The following is a 15,190-nucleotide window of genomic DNA, read 5'->3' as shown; positions in this document are numbered from 1 at the left end:
AACATGTATGCAAATATTTAAGAAACTGAACCTCTTGCATACAAGGGCCACAGATCCACACGTGAACAAACTCTCCAGGTCCTAGTGTTGAATGGTGTCAACTGATTTGCCAATACCCTAGACACGCCCATATGAACTTTGACAGGAAGCGTCGTTTTGCCGGGAATGCAAATACCACGTGTCTCCGGCAGTACGGCTGTGAAGCATTGCAGTGCAAATCACGTCTTCACAAGGAGCGGTTGTAAGATGGCGGCCCGGTGGGGAACAGGCGAAGAGATTTTAAATGCCCATAATATGGAGTTTTTCTCAACTACAAGCCTGGATGAGGTATGGAACCTTCAAAATAACACCCGATAAAACAATTTGGCGATTAGGTGCAATTGCTTTCTTTATTGAAGAAAAGATGCTCGTCTGAGAAAGGATGCGCACGCTAAAGTGACACGTGGATAGTTGTGGAATGAAACGTAAAAGTCGTGAAAAACGACTTGCTGAGAATGTTGGGCTTCGCTTATTCATATGGGCTGTGAAATTTTCAATTTCAAAATGTAAAGATAGCGATTGCATTGTGATCATTTGTTCGAATAATTTGGTCAGACACGATGATCTTTTAGGTAAAGACACATGTGTGTGTGTGTGTGTGTTGTGTACATCGTGTGCTTCATTCGGTTTGCATGCTGAGGTCCAGTTAGCTGCTAACTAGCATCTTAGCTATCTAACTAGCCTGATTGTTTAGATTCAGTTCGTATTAGTTTAACTCATTGATGCAGGAAAATGTATCACTCAAAGTTTGTTAATGAACCAATGGTTACATTTAGTTATTGAGGTGTCAATTATTATTGAGAACATATTTAGCTTATTTGACGATTTCCCTTTAACTGAGTCTTGTAGAGCCTGACTAAGTGTTACCTTACTTTATTCATAAAATGGTCAGCAGGTTAGAATGACCACCGCCTAGATAATGCATCCCTGGCGGGATGTTAAGGTTTACGTTATCAGATTTTTGCTTGAAATCAATTCTATGGTTTTAAACGAGTTCCAAATCAGATTTGGTTTGCCTAAATTCCACGTGGTTCCAACATGTTGCATCTACTGTCTGCGTTAACTAGGTGTGCTGTTGCATGCAACTGGTAAAGAATGTATTTAATACAATGTGTCCGACGTAACACTCAATGGAATCCTAATGGTGAAATGTTACTGATTCTGAAAGTAGTGTTTTCTTGTTGAGGGCAGGTGCAGCCTATGAACTAATCTATTAAAAGTAAACATGTGGGTCCATAGGAAGTTTGGATTTGATTGTCTGTACCTTTCAATGAACGTATCAATTAACACAGTAAAATTCTGTAACTCGTGGCTAAGAACATTGGATTGGTAAAATCATCCATGATTTATAGGATCTTTTTATTTAAGATTCGAACCTGCCGGTAGTTTGTTGTCTGCAACACGTGGGTTTCGGTGCTGCGGTGAAAGTCCTGAACCCATCCGGTGCGGTGACGCGATGCACGTGGGTGACATCGCATGGAGTCATCGGTATCCATTAAGATTTCCCCGGAAACATTTAATGTCTTAAATTGACGTTTTAGATCCAGTAAACACACCTGTTTACTGTATATCGGTGTCCGCTTTGCATTTTCACTATATTACTTTAACCCTCTGAAATAAAAATGCTGTTTAGGGCGAAAAGGGGAAACTCAATTGGCCCCATGTGTTTCAAGGGTGTATGCCATTAACTAGCGAGATTTTATTTCTCGATATCTTAACATATATATTGCGAACTAAAAATGAACTCCAGCTATGATTATACACAAGTCAGTTCAGTATCAGACTGAGAGGTTGACAAACACTTATGGCCCTTGGTTTTCTGATTTTATTTAGACTTTTATCTATTTTTCAAGACACTAATTGCCTTTTGTATTTAACCATAAGAATAACCTTGTCATAAAACCTCTGATTCATTGTGTGTGAAATGAGGTTAGTCAGTGGTTTTGTAGTAATGGAATGTAGTGAAGTAATTGTGTTATGGAGTGTGGGACTACTGTGGCTTGAGTTCACTCTTCCCTTGTCCTGGGGACAAAAGTAATTAATTTAATCTTTGCTGGAATGCCTGTTTAAGGTTGAGTTGACATCTGTGTGTGCCTTACAGCCACCTGCCATTTCTCCAATGGAAAAAAAAATAACATCCCTCAGTCTTGACTCCACCCTATAGTTTGCATATTGCCTCAGACAGAAACGGCATCCAAACAGGTTTAGTTTTTAATGCCTGATGCCCTTTCAAAGACCGTTATGTCTCCAGTCAGCCTTAACCTGTTTCCTAATCCTTGTCCCTCTCAACTAACAGGCGGAGGACCTTCAGGACGTTCTCACAGTGGACTGTATGGAGGACCAGGGCCTGCACTCTAGAGATGTGGTGGAAGCCTTGCATGGTTGCCTGGACCCCTCCATCCTTTCCATCTTTGAGGACTCCCCCATTGGAGAGGTGTGTGTGTGTGTGTGTGTGTGTTTGTGTGTTTACTGGCGGGCGGGCGTGTCTGCACATGCCTTGAGAGTCTGCCGAGTTGGCCGTTTTACCTCATGTCAGGTTATGTCTTGGACTGGTTTCACCCAGCTGATGCGAGAGACATGATTTGTTTTATTATTAGTCCCACATTTTGAATTTAGAATACCATGGTATTGATTGAAATCAATTTTGTCCCCAGGCAAAAATTGGAATTGACGAGGAGAGTGAGGCGACTCTGCTTACTGCATTAACTGAAATACTTGACAATGTGGACGATGAGAACCTGTCCCCATTCGACACGCTGCCCGACGTGGAGCTGTTGACCGGTCAGAAGGGCCGAGAGCACTCACCGGTGAGTCCCCAGCTGCTAGCCACCTGTGACGGTGCATCAGGGGTCTGGGCGGGGGTGCCGACAGTGAAAGAGTGTGAGCAAGTGGTTGACTAGTTGCCATAGTGCACCATTTAAATAATTATGCATGCGTTTGGTATAGTTTGTTTTTAAATTGGGGAGGTGTTGGATTTGCTCTAACGGACTTCGCTTTTTGTTTTACCAGCTGAGGAAGCTCCTGTGCATGTCACGGTCTCCCCCAGACAGAGAGTCCATGTTCAACACGAGGTCATTTTCCAGTCCAGGAAAGGTAAAACACCGTTTAAAGAACTCCTCACAAGCAGTTTATAATAACTTCACACACACACATATGTATGTATGTATGTATATGTATGTGTGTGTGTGTATATATATAGCGTCTATAAATATAGCGTCTATATATCTGTTTTCTTCTATTACTGCGGAATGTAGACGATACATTTGTGCCCGTTGAAATGGAGTAAACGAGCAAATGGTATGCGTAACCTAGGATGACCTCTTGACCATTTCTCAGCCTGTCTGCTGCTGTTACATAGGATCTTATACTTAAAGTGCTACAGCCTGTTGTCAAACACTTAGCATATCACATATGTGTCTCTGCAGAGTTTACCCAGAATGCCAAGCGTGACAATCCAGAGGAGCGACGGAGAGGACGAGGAGGAGTTTGCGCTCTTGTCTGACATCGACCCGTCTGTGGACGTGCTGGATTGGAGTAGTTTGTCACTGGAGCAGGACGGTAGCTGTGTGGCAGTCACCCTGGGCGACCTGGTGAAACACATGCACTGCGTGGCCGTGTGTCTGGAGGAGGGTGCCGACGAGCAGATGCTTCCGGAAGGTGGGATTGTGCTCGAGGTGGTGGACCGGGGGGAGCACGGCGAACCCATCCTGGCCATCCCGAACCTGAGCGTTCAGCTGCCAGTTGCTGGTTCCGAACAGGAGTCCAATCAGGAGGTTCCAGATGAGGCCCCTGAGGTAGGCCAACAGACTGCTCCGGAGAGCCCCGTGGATGCAGTGGAGCCAGCAGGCTCACCCCCACCACCAGCACTCCAGGACAAGGAAGAGAAGGTGGTCATCAACCGACCAAAGGAAGAGATGTCCGAGAAATGCCCCTCGCGCAGGAAAAAGAAACGGAAAAATAAAGAGGCCCAACCCCCGACGCCTGTGTCTGAGGGAAGGGTTTTGAGAAGCGCATCGAAGGATGTGGCGAAGAAGACTCAGAAAGAGCAACAGCAGCAGCAGAAGCAGAAGAAGAATAAAAAGGTGACCTTTGCCCCAGTTGTCTCAACACCCCCGTCTGATGTGGTCACACCTATACCCCCAGCTACCTTGATTGACCCCCCTCAGGCTATACCCCAAACCCCCGTAGAAAATAACCCAGTTCCCTCACCTAATGAGCTCAGGATGGATGTTACCTCACCCAAAGCGTCACCAGCTCCTCAATCACCACCTATGCCAGTCCCATCACCCGCGCCCGCCCCAGTGCCCTCACCCAGTACTACCTCCTCCGCACCAGACGGTGGCAGCACCCAGGAAGAGGTTCCTGCTCTCAGCGAGCCCAAACCCAAGCCCCTGAGCCTGCAGCAGTACCGCCTCCTGCGTCAGCAGAAGAAGCCCACCCCTCTGGAGAACGCCGGGGACAACAGCACCAAGTGGCCGTCTCTACCCGAGGCGCCCATGGAGCTGAACCCCATTCCCTGCCTGCCGCAACCCACCCCGCTGCAACCCAGCACCAAGGACCCGCGCAAGGCCTCTACCCCCGCAGCCAGCAAGGAGCCCCCTCCCGAAGAAAAGCTTGTCTGGCAGCCCAAGGGTCTGGCGGCTCCTCCCACTCCTGAGGCCCTGCTATGGCGGCCCGGCTCACGGGTGGCGGCGGCCTCCAGCAAGCCCACAGTGCCCAAACCGGTTCCTGCTCAAACTTCTTCCCCCTCACCCCCTGCTCCTGCCCCTGCTCCTGCCCCAGCCCCAGCCCAGAGCCCTACTCTGCAGCCCCAGAGCCAAGCTCCGCTAGCCGCATCTCCAAACACTACGACCAGCAATGCCTCCTCGCTTCATGCGGCTCAGCCACCAAAACAAACTGCTGTTTACAAGGACGCTCCACTACCCAGTGCCACGATACCCTTGGCCCAACGGGTGCTGCAGGCCGTGGTGTCGCAGCCACGCATCGCCCAGCTGCTCGCCGCTGCCCTCAAGGGCCAAAAGCTGCCGTTGGTGTTGCCTCAGGTGGCCGCAAAACCCCAGGCCCCAGGTGGAGCTGCCCCCAGAACCACTAAAGAGGCTCCGCCTGCTGTTACTGCTGCCCCACAGCGGGTGGCTGCTGCCCCTGTGGCTTTAGCTGCTCCTTTGCCTGCCCTGAAAAAGCCTGCAGTGGCACCCAAGGCAGAGCCAGTCAAAGTGGCTGTGCCAGTCACAGTGGCTATGCCAGTCACAGTGCCCCATCAGCAGAGGCAGGCACCCACTGCAGCCGCTATGCCAGTCACAGTGACCCTGCAGCGGAGGCAGGCACCCACCGCAGCCGCTGTGCCCACCCCTCTGATGGTCCCAGCCCAGAGCCAGCGCAAAGCCCTACCTGCTCAGCCCGCACAGCAGAAGCAAACACCAGCTGTGGCGCCTTCCAAAGGGAAGAGCCAGACCGAGGAGCTGATTGAGTCCTTCACAACTGAGATCGGTAAGCTTAATTATTATGTTTTCGTTATGTTTCATTTTGAAGTCTGTGTGTGGGTTTTTGTGAATGTGTTTTAAGTACACTTGAGTAACCCTCCTTTCCTCCTGGTTTAGGTATCGAAGCCTCTGATCTGGCTAGCCTGCTCGAGCAGTTTGAGGAGACCCAAGGTAAGTGGGTTTGCCCACGTGCCTCTGTTGACGTGGAGAAAGTGCTGGTTACCAGTCCTTGGTGTGTGTGTGTGTGTGTGTGTCTCTCTAAATTTAACAGACGGAGGTGAAGCAAAGTAGAAGAGCTATTACCGGAGTTAGCTGGTGTAGAGAGTAGGTTTTGGGGGCAAGTTCTCTGGTGTTGTGTGGCAGCATTGAAGAAGGCAGGGATTCCTTATTTGGGGCCTTGGTAGGTAATTGCCCAGGCTGTGCAGTCTTGTGATCTGTGTGATGGTGGCACTCCAGGGAAACGAAGAAGGTGAAATGAGTTCTTGAAAACGTGGCAGCGTAGCAAAGTCTTGGTGAAGCTGTGCGATGTTCTGTGTTCATGAGTTAACCTGGAGCACAGTTCACTGACTAGTAGCGTTCTGGGAACTCTTTATCTACACGGACAGTTACAGATTTCTTGTTTTTATCTTATCTGGACATGCATTAATTGGCCTTTAGTGTAAAAGCTAGGATTTGGAGTTTGAGCGAAATTTTCCGAAACTCTTTAAGCCTCCGTGATTATTCCCTCTATCTGGAGCCTTTGCCCCCTGTGCGGTAGTCTGGCAGCTGAGGTGTGCCACCTCCCTAGATTTTGTAGGAATTTCATTGGTCAGACTGGCAAAGGTGTTTAATGCAATAACAAATTGAGTTGTAGGACTGTTCAAATGTTGGTTAAAGATGGTGTTTGAAAATCAGAAAGGTTTTCACCTACCAGGATTTTTTTGTGGGACGTTGTGGTGCAAACAATAAACATACACAATAAACTATACATCCACCTTGTGGGTTCCTATGGCATTGTTGTAGTAAGGAGAGCCCCGTGAGAGCTGCTGTCCCCTGGACGGGCACTGCTGGCCCTAGGGGTCTTCAAGAGGAGCTGTAGTGCAACCGGAACAGCTGCCATGTGCTCATGCATGCTTAGCCACTGGAATTCTGCCCTGTCCGCAAATCCATTTTCACCCGGGATGGGGACAGTGGACGGGAGCGCCGCCTTTGTCTGGATGCAGGCGTCGCTCACACCCAGGGCTTCAGGGGAGTGTGTGTGTGTGTGTGTGTGTGAGTGAGTGAGGCCAACGGGGAGAGATGGGCCCCTTCGATAATAGTTTGGAGGTGACGTCGTGCAGTTAATCTAATGTTTCATTATAGACAAGCAACCTAAAAACCTGGTCTACACACAGTTGATTTCATATAGTTATATTCCAAGTTGTTGTTGTTCAGAGTTGCTAAACCTACATTTCTCTGTTGTCTTTAATTGAACTGCTTTCCATGGAAATGGCCGTCTGTCGACCAGTGACGTGTTGTCTGATTTATAGAATCCCTGACTCAGCCAGTGCTGAAGTCATTCAGAGCAACCTGTCTGCAAATGCCTGTCTGTTTGTTGTCCTGCTCGATAGCCATGTTTGAAAAGGCCTTGGGTGAAACCTTTCCAACCAGCACCCTCCATTCAGTAGTAGTTTCCTGATGTGGCCCAACCAGGAACCTATGGTTAAATTTGGTCTATTTTACATGTGCCTGTCCACACATGATTCTGTTTATGTTGTAATTGAAAACCTTTTCAATTGTAATTTGAAACCTTTCAAACACAACAAGCCATATTGATAAGGCATTCAAAGCTATAAAAACTCCTTGATGTCATAGCTAGTGTTAAACGCTACATTTAGTTGTACATTAAAACAGATTATTTACATGGCATAGAGCGCCGTTCTATACGATTCTTGGGAGAATGTTGTGATCAGTAGACTTGGTTCAGGCGTTGGGCCCATAGTGCCCCTGTCCTCGCAACAAGCTTGGGGGGGCGTAATGGCTTTCCAAAATCAGTGCAGGTGCGTGTGCCAACTGTCATTAGAGGGGGGGTGGGAGTAATTCTCAGTTTGAAGGAATGCGCTGGCTGTTCTGAGTCGGCCGTGGTGTGCTTGTGTGTTTTAACACACGGGTGCTGCTGGGACACTGGACTGCTTATTCATCCCCCCTCCCCCCCTCATCTCTCCTGCAGCCAAGGTGGAGCGCAGTGTGCCGGAGGTCTTTGGCAGAGCAGCCGCTGTAGGAAACTCCAGGTGAGTAAAGTTCTGGAGGCACGGTGGGAGTTACCCTACAGCCTTCATGCTGCTCTCACGCACACGTTCCAAACACAGCCATGTTTGTGTGTGTGTGTGCGCGTGCGTGCACATATATCTGTGTGTGTGTGTATGTGTATGGTGATGGTGGTTCCACCATTCCATCGCCAAGACCTACCGCAGACCGAAGAGGATAAAGTGACAGCCCAGCCCTAGAATGGGAAGCTGGTCTCTCACGACTGTTCCGCAAGCATCGGCCTTATTTGTTTGTCTGCTGTGGTCATTGTTTTATGTGCTGTTAAGGTTTTTTTGTTTTTTCCCTCTTAAGTAGTCTGATAAGATGTGTGTTTTGTTTCCAGCGTTGAGCCAGCTATGGAGACTAAAGCATTGGAAGGAACTAAAGTCCATGACCTCGGCAGCACAGCAGGTGAGTCGAGTCGGTTTCCTGCCTAGCTCTGTTCCCTCGGACAAACGTGTTAATGTAACTAACTGGGTCGCTATGAAAGGATATGCTAATGCTACCAATGCTATCTGTCATTGTGCTGTCTAGAGGGATTTGAGGAACATCCGTTCCCACTTAGAGAGGGAAGTGTGTGTGGTTTTATTCTGTAATTTGTAGAACCAGAAAGAGGTCTGTTCTCACCCTACTTCATTGTCCCCGCAGGCCTCACTCCTCCAGGCACCCCGCCTCATCAGATGTGGCGGCCCCTGGTGCCAGTAGTCTTGCAGCAGGGCAAAAGCAAGATGGCCGACGGTGCCAAGCAGACCCCCACGAAGCTTACCATACAGATCGACCCTCGGCCTTTGCCTTCAAACAAACTCCGTGGCCGGGTTCAGCCCATGGTTGCCCACCCGGCAGCCTTCCAGCCCTTCTCCCCCGAACATGACTACTGCCTCCCCTCAAAGGAGTCCTCCTCTGAGGGTGGCCAGGGCTGGAACATCAAGCCACAGCAGTCTACCGTCAAGACCATTGAGCTCCCCTTGGAGAGGAAGGGGTCACGACAGCCCTCGACACAGTGCCCCCCTGTGGCCAGTATATGCAACAGCAGCAAGGCCAGCAGTGCTCCTCACCCTCTAGATGAGAAGACTTTGAGCAGCTCTGTCATGGTGACCCCAGACGCCTCTCCGTCCAGGGTCGAACCGGAGAGGGCAAGAACGAGAAGCCCCAAGCGCGAGTCCCCCATGGACCACGTGTCCCGTTCCCCTAGCCCCTGTTGCAGGAAGAGGGGGCGGACAAGGCAGCGCCAGTCGGCACACTCCAGCTCCAACAGCTCAGACTCCAGCTCCAGGTCTTCATCCAGGTCTCAGTCCAGATCTCCCCCCAGAAAACGGTAAATAGTGACGATTAGCTGGCTGACCACCTCCAACCCAACATTCGGGAGTTGGAGCCATATGAGCACCTATATTCCATTTGATAATTTCTGTAAATGGCACTATTTACAAAACATTTTTTTTTTTTTAATGTTTGTAATGCCATAACATATCAGTTGTCTGGGTTGAATATGGTAGTCCATGTTAGTTTCCCTCATGTCTTTGTTTCTTGTTAAGTAAAGCACACTTAACTAAAGCACCCTTTACTCATTGTAAACTGTCTGCAGGTGTTATCGCTCTCGTTGTTCTGAGAGCAGCTCCAGCTCTGGGTCCAGGTCCAGATCTCGCTCGCGCTCGCGCTCGCGGTCTCGGTCCCACTCCCCACCCAGACGGCGGAGATACTCGTACTCCAGCTCGCTCTCTGGCTCCTGGAGTCGATCCAGATCCCGCTCAAATTCCCCACGGTCACACAGGCAGTGGAGAAGCAGGTGCAGGTAAGGACGACTGTCATTCAAGCTGTTCAGGCGTCATAGGGAGTCCTGTATGTCTCATTATTGGCCTCCATTGTGTGAGGTTGTGGTAAAAATTACTTAGACAACTGGAGTGGTACTGCTGATTTATTAACGATATCGGGAGCATTGTGACAAGCAATCCATGTTCAGGAAATGTTCAACAAAATGCCCACACATCTCTGGGCAAACCCATCTCTTATACCTAAACCCCCTCCCTCGGACTATTACACTGTGGCCTCCTTGCCTCCCCAAAGATAAGAATATTTACATAGGATCCCCTTACCTCCAAAGCCCTGGGTGACACTCTGAGCTCATCTAGACCTTACACAACAGGTCAAACAGAATACATGGCCACACTAAGTTACCAATTAAATTCATGTTCTACTAAGGAATACTATACTAACCTAATTAATTAAATGAGAAACATATACATTTTATCCTACATTGTACGGTTGTGTTCAATACATCCTAATACATCAAGTGCATTCTTGCTCCTCTACAGTAGTCCAACATCCACCTATTACGGCAACCGGGACCGCAGCGAAGAAGTGAATAGGCACAAAGAGAAGGCTATTGTAAGTTTGTTTTATTTTTTTATTTGCACACCCCTTGCCAGTATTGTGTTGTGTGAGGACTTGCGGAGAAAAATAGTTCCAGCCATTTCGGGTCGATGACTTGCTTCTGTTCCATGGCTGCAGGAGGAACGTCGGGTTGTTTACGTCGGTCGCATCCGTGGAGGGATGACTCGTCCCGAACTGAAAGAGCGCTTCTCGTTGTACGGAGAGATAGAGGACTGCACCCTTCACTTTAGAGAGCATGGGTAAGTGTGTGTGTCTCTGTCTATGTGTGCGTCTACATTCACAGGTGCCTGTTTTACCTGCTGGCATAGTGCTTACCTTGTTATAACGATCTGTGTTAGCTCTAGTCTTCACAAATATTTGCGTTTGCATCCCTGTGTCAACCGAAGTTTAAAAAAAATATATATACCTATATGTTTTCAGGGACAATTATGGCTTTGTCACTTACTATGACACAAAGGATGCCTTTACTGCCATTGAGAATGGTGGCAAGCTCCGGCGACCCAACGAGCTGCCATTTGACCTCTGCTTTGGAGGTCGCCGGCAGTTCTGCAAAGCCACTTACTCTGATCTAGGTAAGTTGCTAGTCAATGTTGAAGTTGTTTCCTCTGTAAAGCTTTTAGTAGACACTTTGAACAATGTTGGGCCAGTTTAAGACTTTCTGATAGAACAAATAAATGTTTGTCTACCTAGATGCAAGAAATAATGCAGCTCATTTTGTGGCCAGCTTGCCTGGAAATGCTAAACTGATGGGTATCAGTTGAAGTGATGGACAAGACCAGATAGTCCAGGAAACATTCCTGATTAATATGCTTTATTAGCCAGGAAAGGTGCTTATGAAACTGGACCTGAGTACCATTTCTTCGGTTTCAGATTTATAATAGTTTAAGCTGCTTCATACAACCTTTTAGACTGGACCCAACAGTGTCATAATCCAGAGCTGGGCTGAGCTCAGAAATTGTTCTTCCCATCATGGTCAATTGTCAAAGGGTTACAAACTTTGATCAAATGCCAAAATAATTTCCCCAGAATATCTCGTTTTCTAGCCAATACCTTACACCTTTTTTTCCCCCTTCTTTGTTAATCTCTTTTAGATTCAAGTCGGGATTATGACCCAACAACAGCAAAACGCAAAATTGATGCACTAGACTTCGACACTTTACTCAAGCAAGCCCAGAAAAACTTGAAGAGGTAACATGTAGAAGCCTGGGTTGCAGGATGGAGACCGAAATCAATTACCTCAGGGCCTTCGCCAGGCTTCAAGCTTCCTCTGCGGCCCAGATGTTTGTTTTGGTTGACTGTTTTTGTTTTAGTTTGTCCTAGTTTTTTGTTTTTGTTTTTGCAAGCTTACACCTTCTATTGAAGTGAAGATTTGTATGAAAAGATTAAAATAGTACCAAAAAAAAAAAACAGAAATTATTTGAAAGGAAATGAATTTGAATTTTTTTTTTTTAAAGATTGATTTATTTAAATGTTTTATTTGACATGCCAAGCGCTGGAAAACATTTTAAGAAATGGAGAATTATGTTGAAATGGGAGCTTTTATCAGTGTTTGGGGATGATTTGTGAATAACATTACACAAAATGTATGTCAACCCGAATAAATATTTAAACTGGCAAGGTGTGGCCGTGTTGTCATCTGTTGAACATATACCGGCTTGTTCCGGTAACCTGTATAAAGTAAGTACTGTCAAGATGAACACTACTGCACCTTGAAAGCAAATACATGCAGAGCCAAACTCCACAGAGGTCACTTATCAAATCTTTTTAAACTGTCCTAGGTTTATCTGAAGGGCCAGACATGCGTGGACAGATCATTTAACTTCATTTTGTTTTGGATTATCATAGTCATCTTCTCCAAACCACATAGGGGCATTGAATGTAGACTCAGCGCAATATTATAACAGTATGTATCATCTTGTATTTGGAATGTTAACTGTGTAATAACTTCATTAAGTCAAGATGGCTGACGGTGCTGGACATATGCTGAAAGCTCCAGACATGTTAAAAACTTCTACCCAGGAAGGCCAAATCAGGCAAAGTATGTAGGGGAAAGTGTGTGTTGAACAAATCTGTTTAAAAAAAATGTGGGTTTGGTTGATTATTTCTCTTTTAATGCAATGCTTAATGGCATTGTGTTTTATATTGTTGGAAAGCGTGTTTATTTACCTTTAATATAATATTCCTTATAAATTATGAAGTCATAATTGTAAGTCCAAACTTTTTTTCAAAGTTTATTTTCATGTGTAAGCTAAAATTGTGAAAATCCACATTTGTTTTGATTGAGGACTGACATTGTGATACCCATACAAGTAGACTTACTCGTTTTATCTTCACTACTACAGATCCATTTGACCCTACTATTTCACACGTGGGTACTACTTCTGTATTGACTGAATAATTGTTGCCGTTGTGGCATACAACCCGGACCCTAGCACTTGAACCCTTTGGATTTTCAAAGCCGCATCTTTTAATGCATATTGCATCCACTTGGTTAATACTCTTGAATGAATCTCACATACATTGAGTCTTTTAAAACAAACAAAAGAACACACTTACATTAGCTATACTGCAACGTGTAAATGTGCAGATACTGGACGTTCAAAGCTTGCACCACAGAAAGGTGACATCATCCTTCGTTGAAATTCTGTATTTCATGGCGATTGTTCAGAGAAATTGAAGGGTTGGTGAACTTCTTTTTTTTTTAAATTATAACAATAGGACAACAGACTCGTTACTATTTTGACAGTGTTTTCAATGAGGCCACCAATGATGAAAGATTTTAAAAGACGCAATATATAATAAATGACGCAATAATGGGAAATGACGCAATATATAATATGTACATTGTTCCAAACAATTAAAGGAACACTTTGAAAACAGATCAGATCTCAATGTGAAAAGAAATGATGTCGGATATCCAAACTGATACGGACAGTTTAATGTCTTAAGAACGAAAAGATGCCACATCTTTTGATGGAAATAAAATAAAAAATCAGCCTACAGAGGGCTGGTATTCTATAGCAAATGCCAATCAAGTTCCACGGTGCTAGGCAGTGAGCACAGGGCACACTACAGGACATCGCGCCCTGAGGCCACCCTCATATAGACAGCGTATGTTGTTCCGTGGCCAGGAGCCGACTCAATCACTCATGTGCCAGCTCGGAAAAAGAAAGGTGTGCTGAGAGCTTCTTTTTGAGTGTGGTTTGGGTTGATTGATTCGTCGCTTCCTGTACAGCATACGGCGCGTGTTGCGACTGTCACATATACATTATTGCCACCACTGAAATGTTTCTCTGTCCCTACATCCCTTACCCCTGTAACAGTAACCCTGTGAGTACAGTAAACTGGTCTTGCCTGTATCATGTATTTACCACCGGATGTCTGTATACATATTATGTCCAGCGACCAAATGCTAGCTGTGTCCAACCCCTGTTGTTTCCCTTCCCCTTCTGCCACACAACCCTCCCCCTTCCCACCTTCCTAACTCCACCCGGCCGACCTCAAGCAGTTACCTCTCCTTATGTGCCGTGGTTCTGCTTTAAGGTTTCTTCCTGCCTAACAGGGAGTTTTTTCTTGCCCCTGTTGCCATTGTGCATGCACTAAGGGGGTTTAGGCTCTGGGCTCTGTTAAGCGCCTAGAGGCAATTGTATTGTTATGGCGCTATATAAATAAAATTGAATTGAATGAAGTCTGTTTCTGATTGCTTGGGCAGAGACATTCACACCGGTGGCCGGCTGGAGGTCATTCTGTAGGGCTTGGGCACTGCTCAACCTGTTCCTCCTTGCAAAAAGCAGCAGATATCTGTCCTGCTGATGGGTTGAGGATGTTCTACAGCCCTGTCCAGCTCTCCTAGAGTCACTGCCTGTCTCCTGGAATCTCCTACATGTTCTGAAGATTGTGCTGGGAGACACATCAAATCTCCTGTGAAACTTCTGTAGGGTTAAGAAATCGCCTCATGCTCCCAGTAGTGATAATGACTCAAGCTAAAGCCAACACTAGTGGAAAAACAGTCAAAGAGATCAAGATGGCACGGTGGCTCAGGTGCTTGCACTGCCCCCTCACAGCAAGAAAGTCATGGGTTCGAGTCCCACATAGGGCTATTCTGGGGGGCAGGTCCTCCCCAGACCTTCAGTGCTCAGTTGGGCTATCTCCCAGGCCTTTCTGTGTGGAGTTTGCATGTTCTCCTCGTGTTCACAAGGGTTTCCTCCGTATAGAACCCAAACACAAAAACATGCAAAAGAACAGAAAGGTCGCTCTTCTCCGTCCCTGACCAGGATTGGACTAAACACTTGGCCTGGTCCCTGGGTGCGGAATAAAAGGCTGCTCACTGCTCCTGGAGCCACTTGAGGATTGAGAAGGACTTCAGCATGTGTTAAAAGCAGAAGGACAATATCACCGGCGACCTCATCTGTGTGTGTGTCCTGTGTCGCCGCCAAATGCATGTGTGTGGTGTTGTGGATCCTGCTGTGTGATAATAAAACTGACTTTGACTTTGATACAGAAACTTGAAATGGCCACATGCAAACCAGTCCTGTTTTGGGGGTCGTCTCATTGTTGCCCCTCTAGTGCACCTGTTGTTAATTCCATCATCACCAATGCAGCTGAAACTGATTAACGTCCCCCTCTGTTTCTACTGACCAGATCATTACCAGAGAAGTGTATTAGTCTGCACATTGGCTAATCTAATTTTTAAAACCGGTTTAGGTTGAACATTTTCAAACCTTATTAAACTATTTTAGTTACTTAATTGGTCAAGGATTTCCAAAATAGTCCGCTTATAAAACAAAAGAATCACGTGATTAATGGAATTGGATGGGTTAATCTCTTTAGACGTTCTGCACCAAGTGTGTTTCTTAATTACTATCATTGTCCATAAAACGAATACGCTTAATTAGTTGTCGATGTTCTTATAGCCCATCGAAAACGTCTCATCTCACCAAAGCTTTAACCTAAAGTTTTTCAATTTTGCGGAACTTGCAGGCATCCCGTAGACAACGTCGTGTTTATCCTGGTTTGGC

At 46.4% G+C, this 15,190-nt stretch overlaps 1 protein-coding gene across 1 annotated transcript; it reads left to right on the top strand.

Moving 5' to 3' along the window:
* Positions 1-225: 225 nt before the first annotated feature.
* On the top strand, positions 226-11,793 carry pprc1 (PPARG related coactivator 1). Its single transcript, XM_080849500.1, has 14 exons — positions 226-327; positions 2,336-2,473; positions 2,694-2,846; positions 3,049-3,132; positions 3,465-5,526; positions 5,637-5,690; positions 7,708-7,768; positions 8,128-8,195; positions 8,433-9,099; positions 9,367-9,573; positions 10,094-10,166; positions 10,290-10,411; positions 10,593-10,744; positions 11,264-11,793. The coding sequence occupies exons 1-14, from the start codon at positions 247-249 to the stop codon at positions 11,362-11,364; spliced, it is 4,023 nt and encodes a 1,340-aa protein (XP_080705626.1). The 5' UTR covers positions 226-246; the 3' UTR covers positions 11,365-11,793.
* The last annotated feature ends 3,397 nt before the right edge of the window (positions 11,794-15,190 follow it).

The sequence above is a fragment of the Sprattus sprattus genome (assembly GCF_963457725.1).
Source record: "Sprattus sprattus genome assembly, chromosome: 12".
Lineage (NCBI taxonomy): Eukaryota > Metazoa > Chordata > Actinopteri > Clupeiformes > Clupeidae > Sprattus > Sprattus sprattus.
The sequence above is the reverse complement of the archived record's forward strand: the minus strand, read 5'-3'. Positions and strand labels throughout refer to the sequence as shown.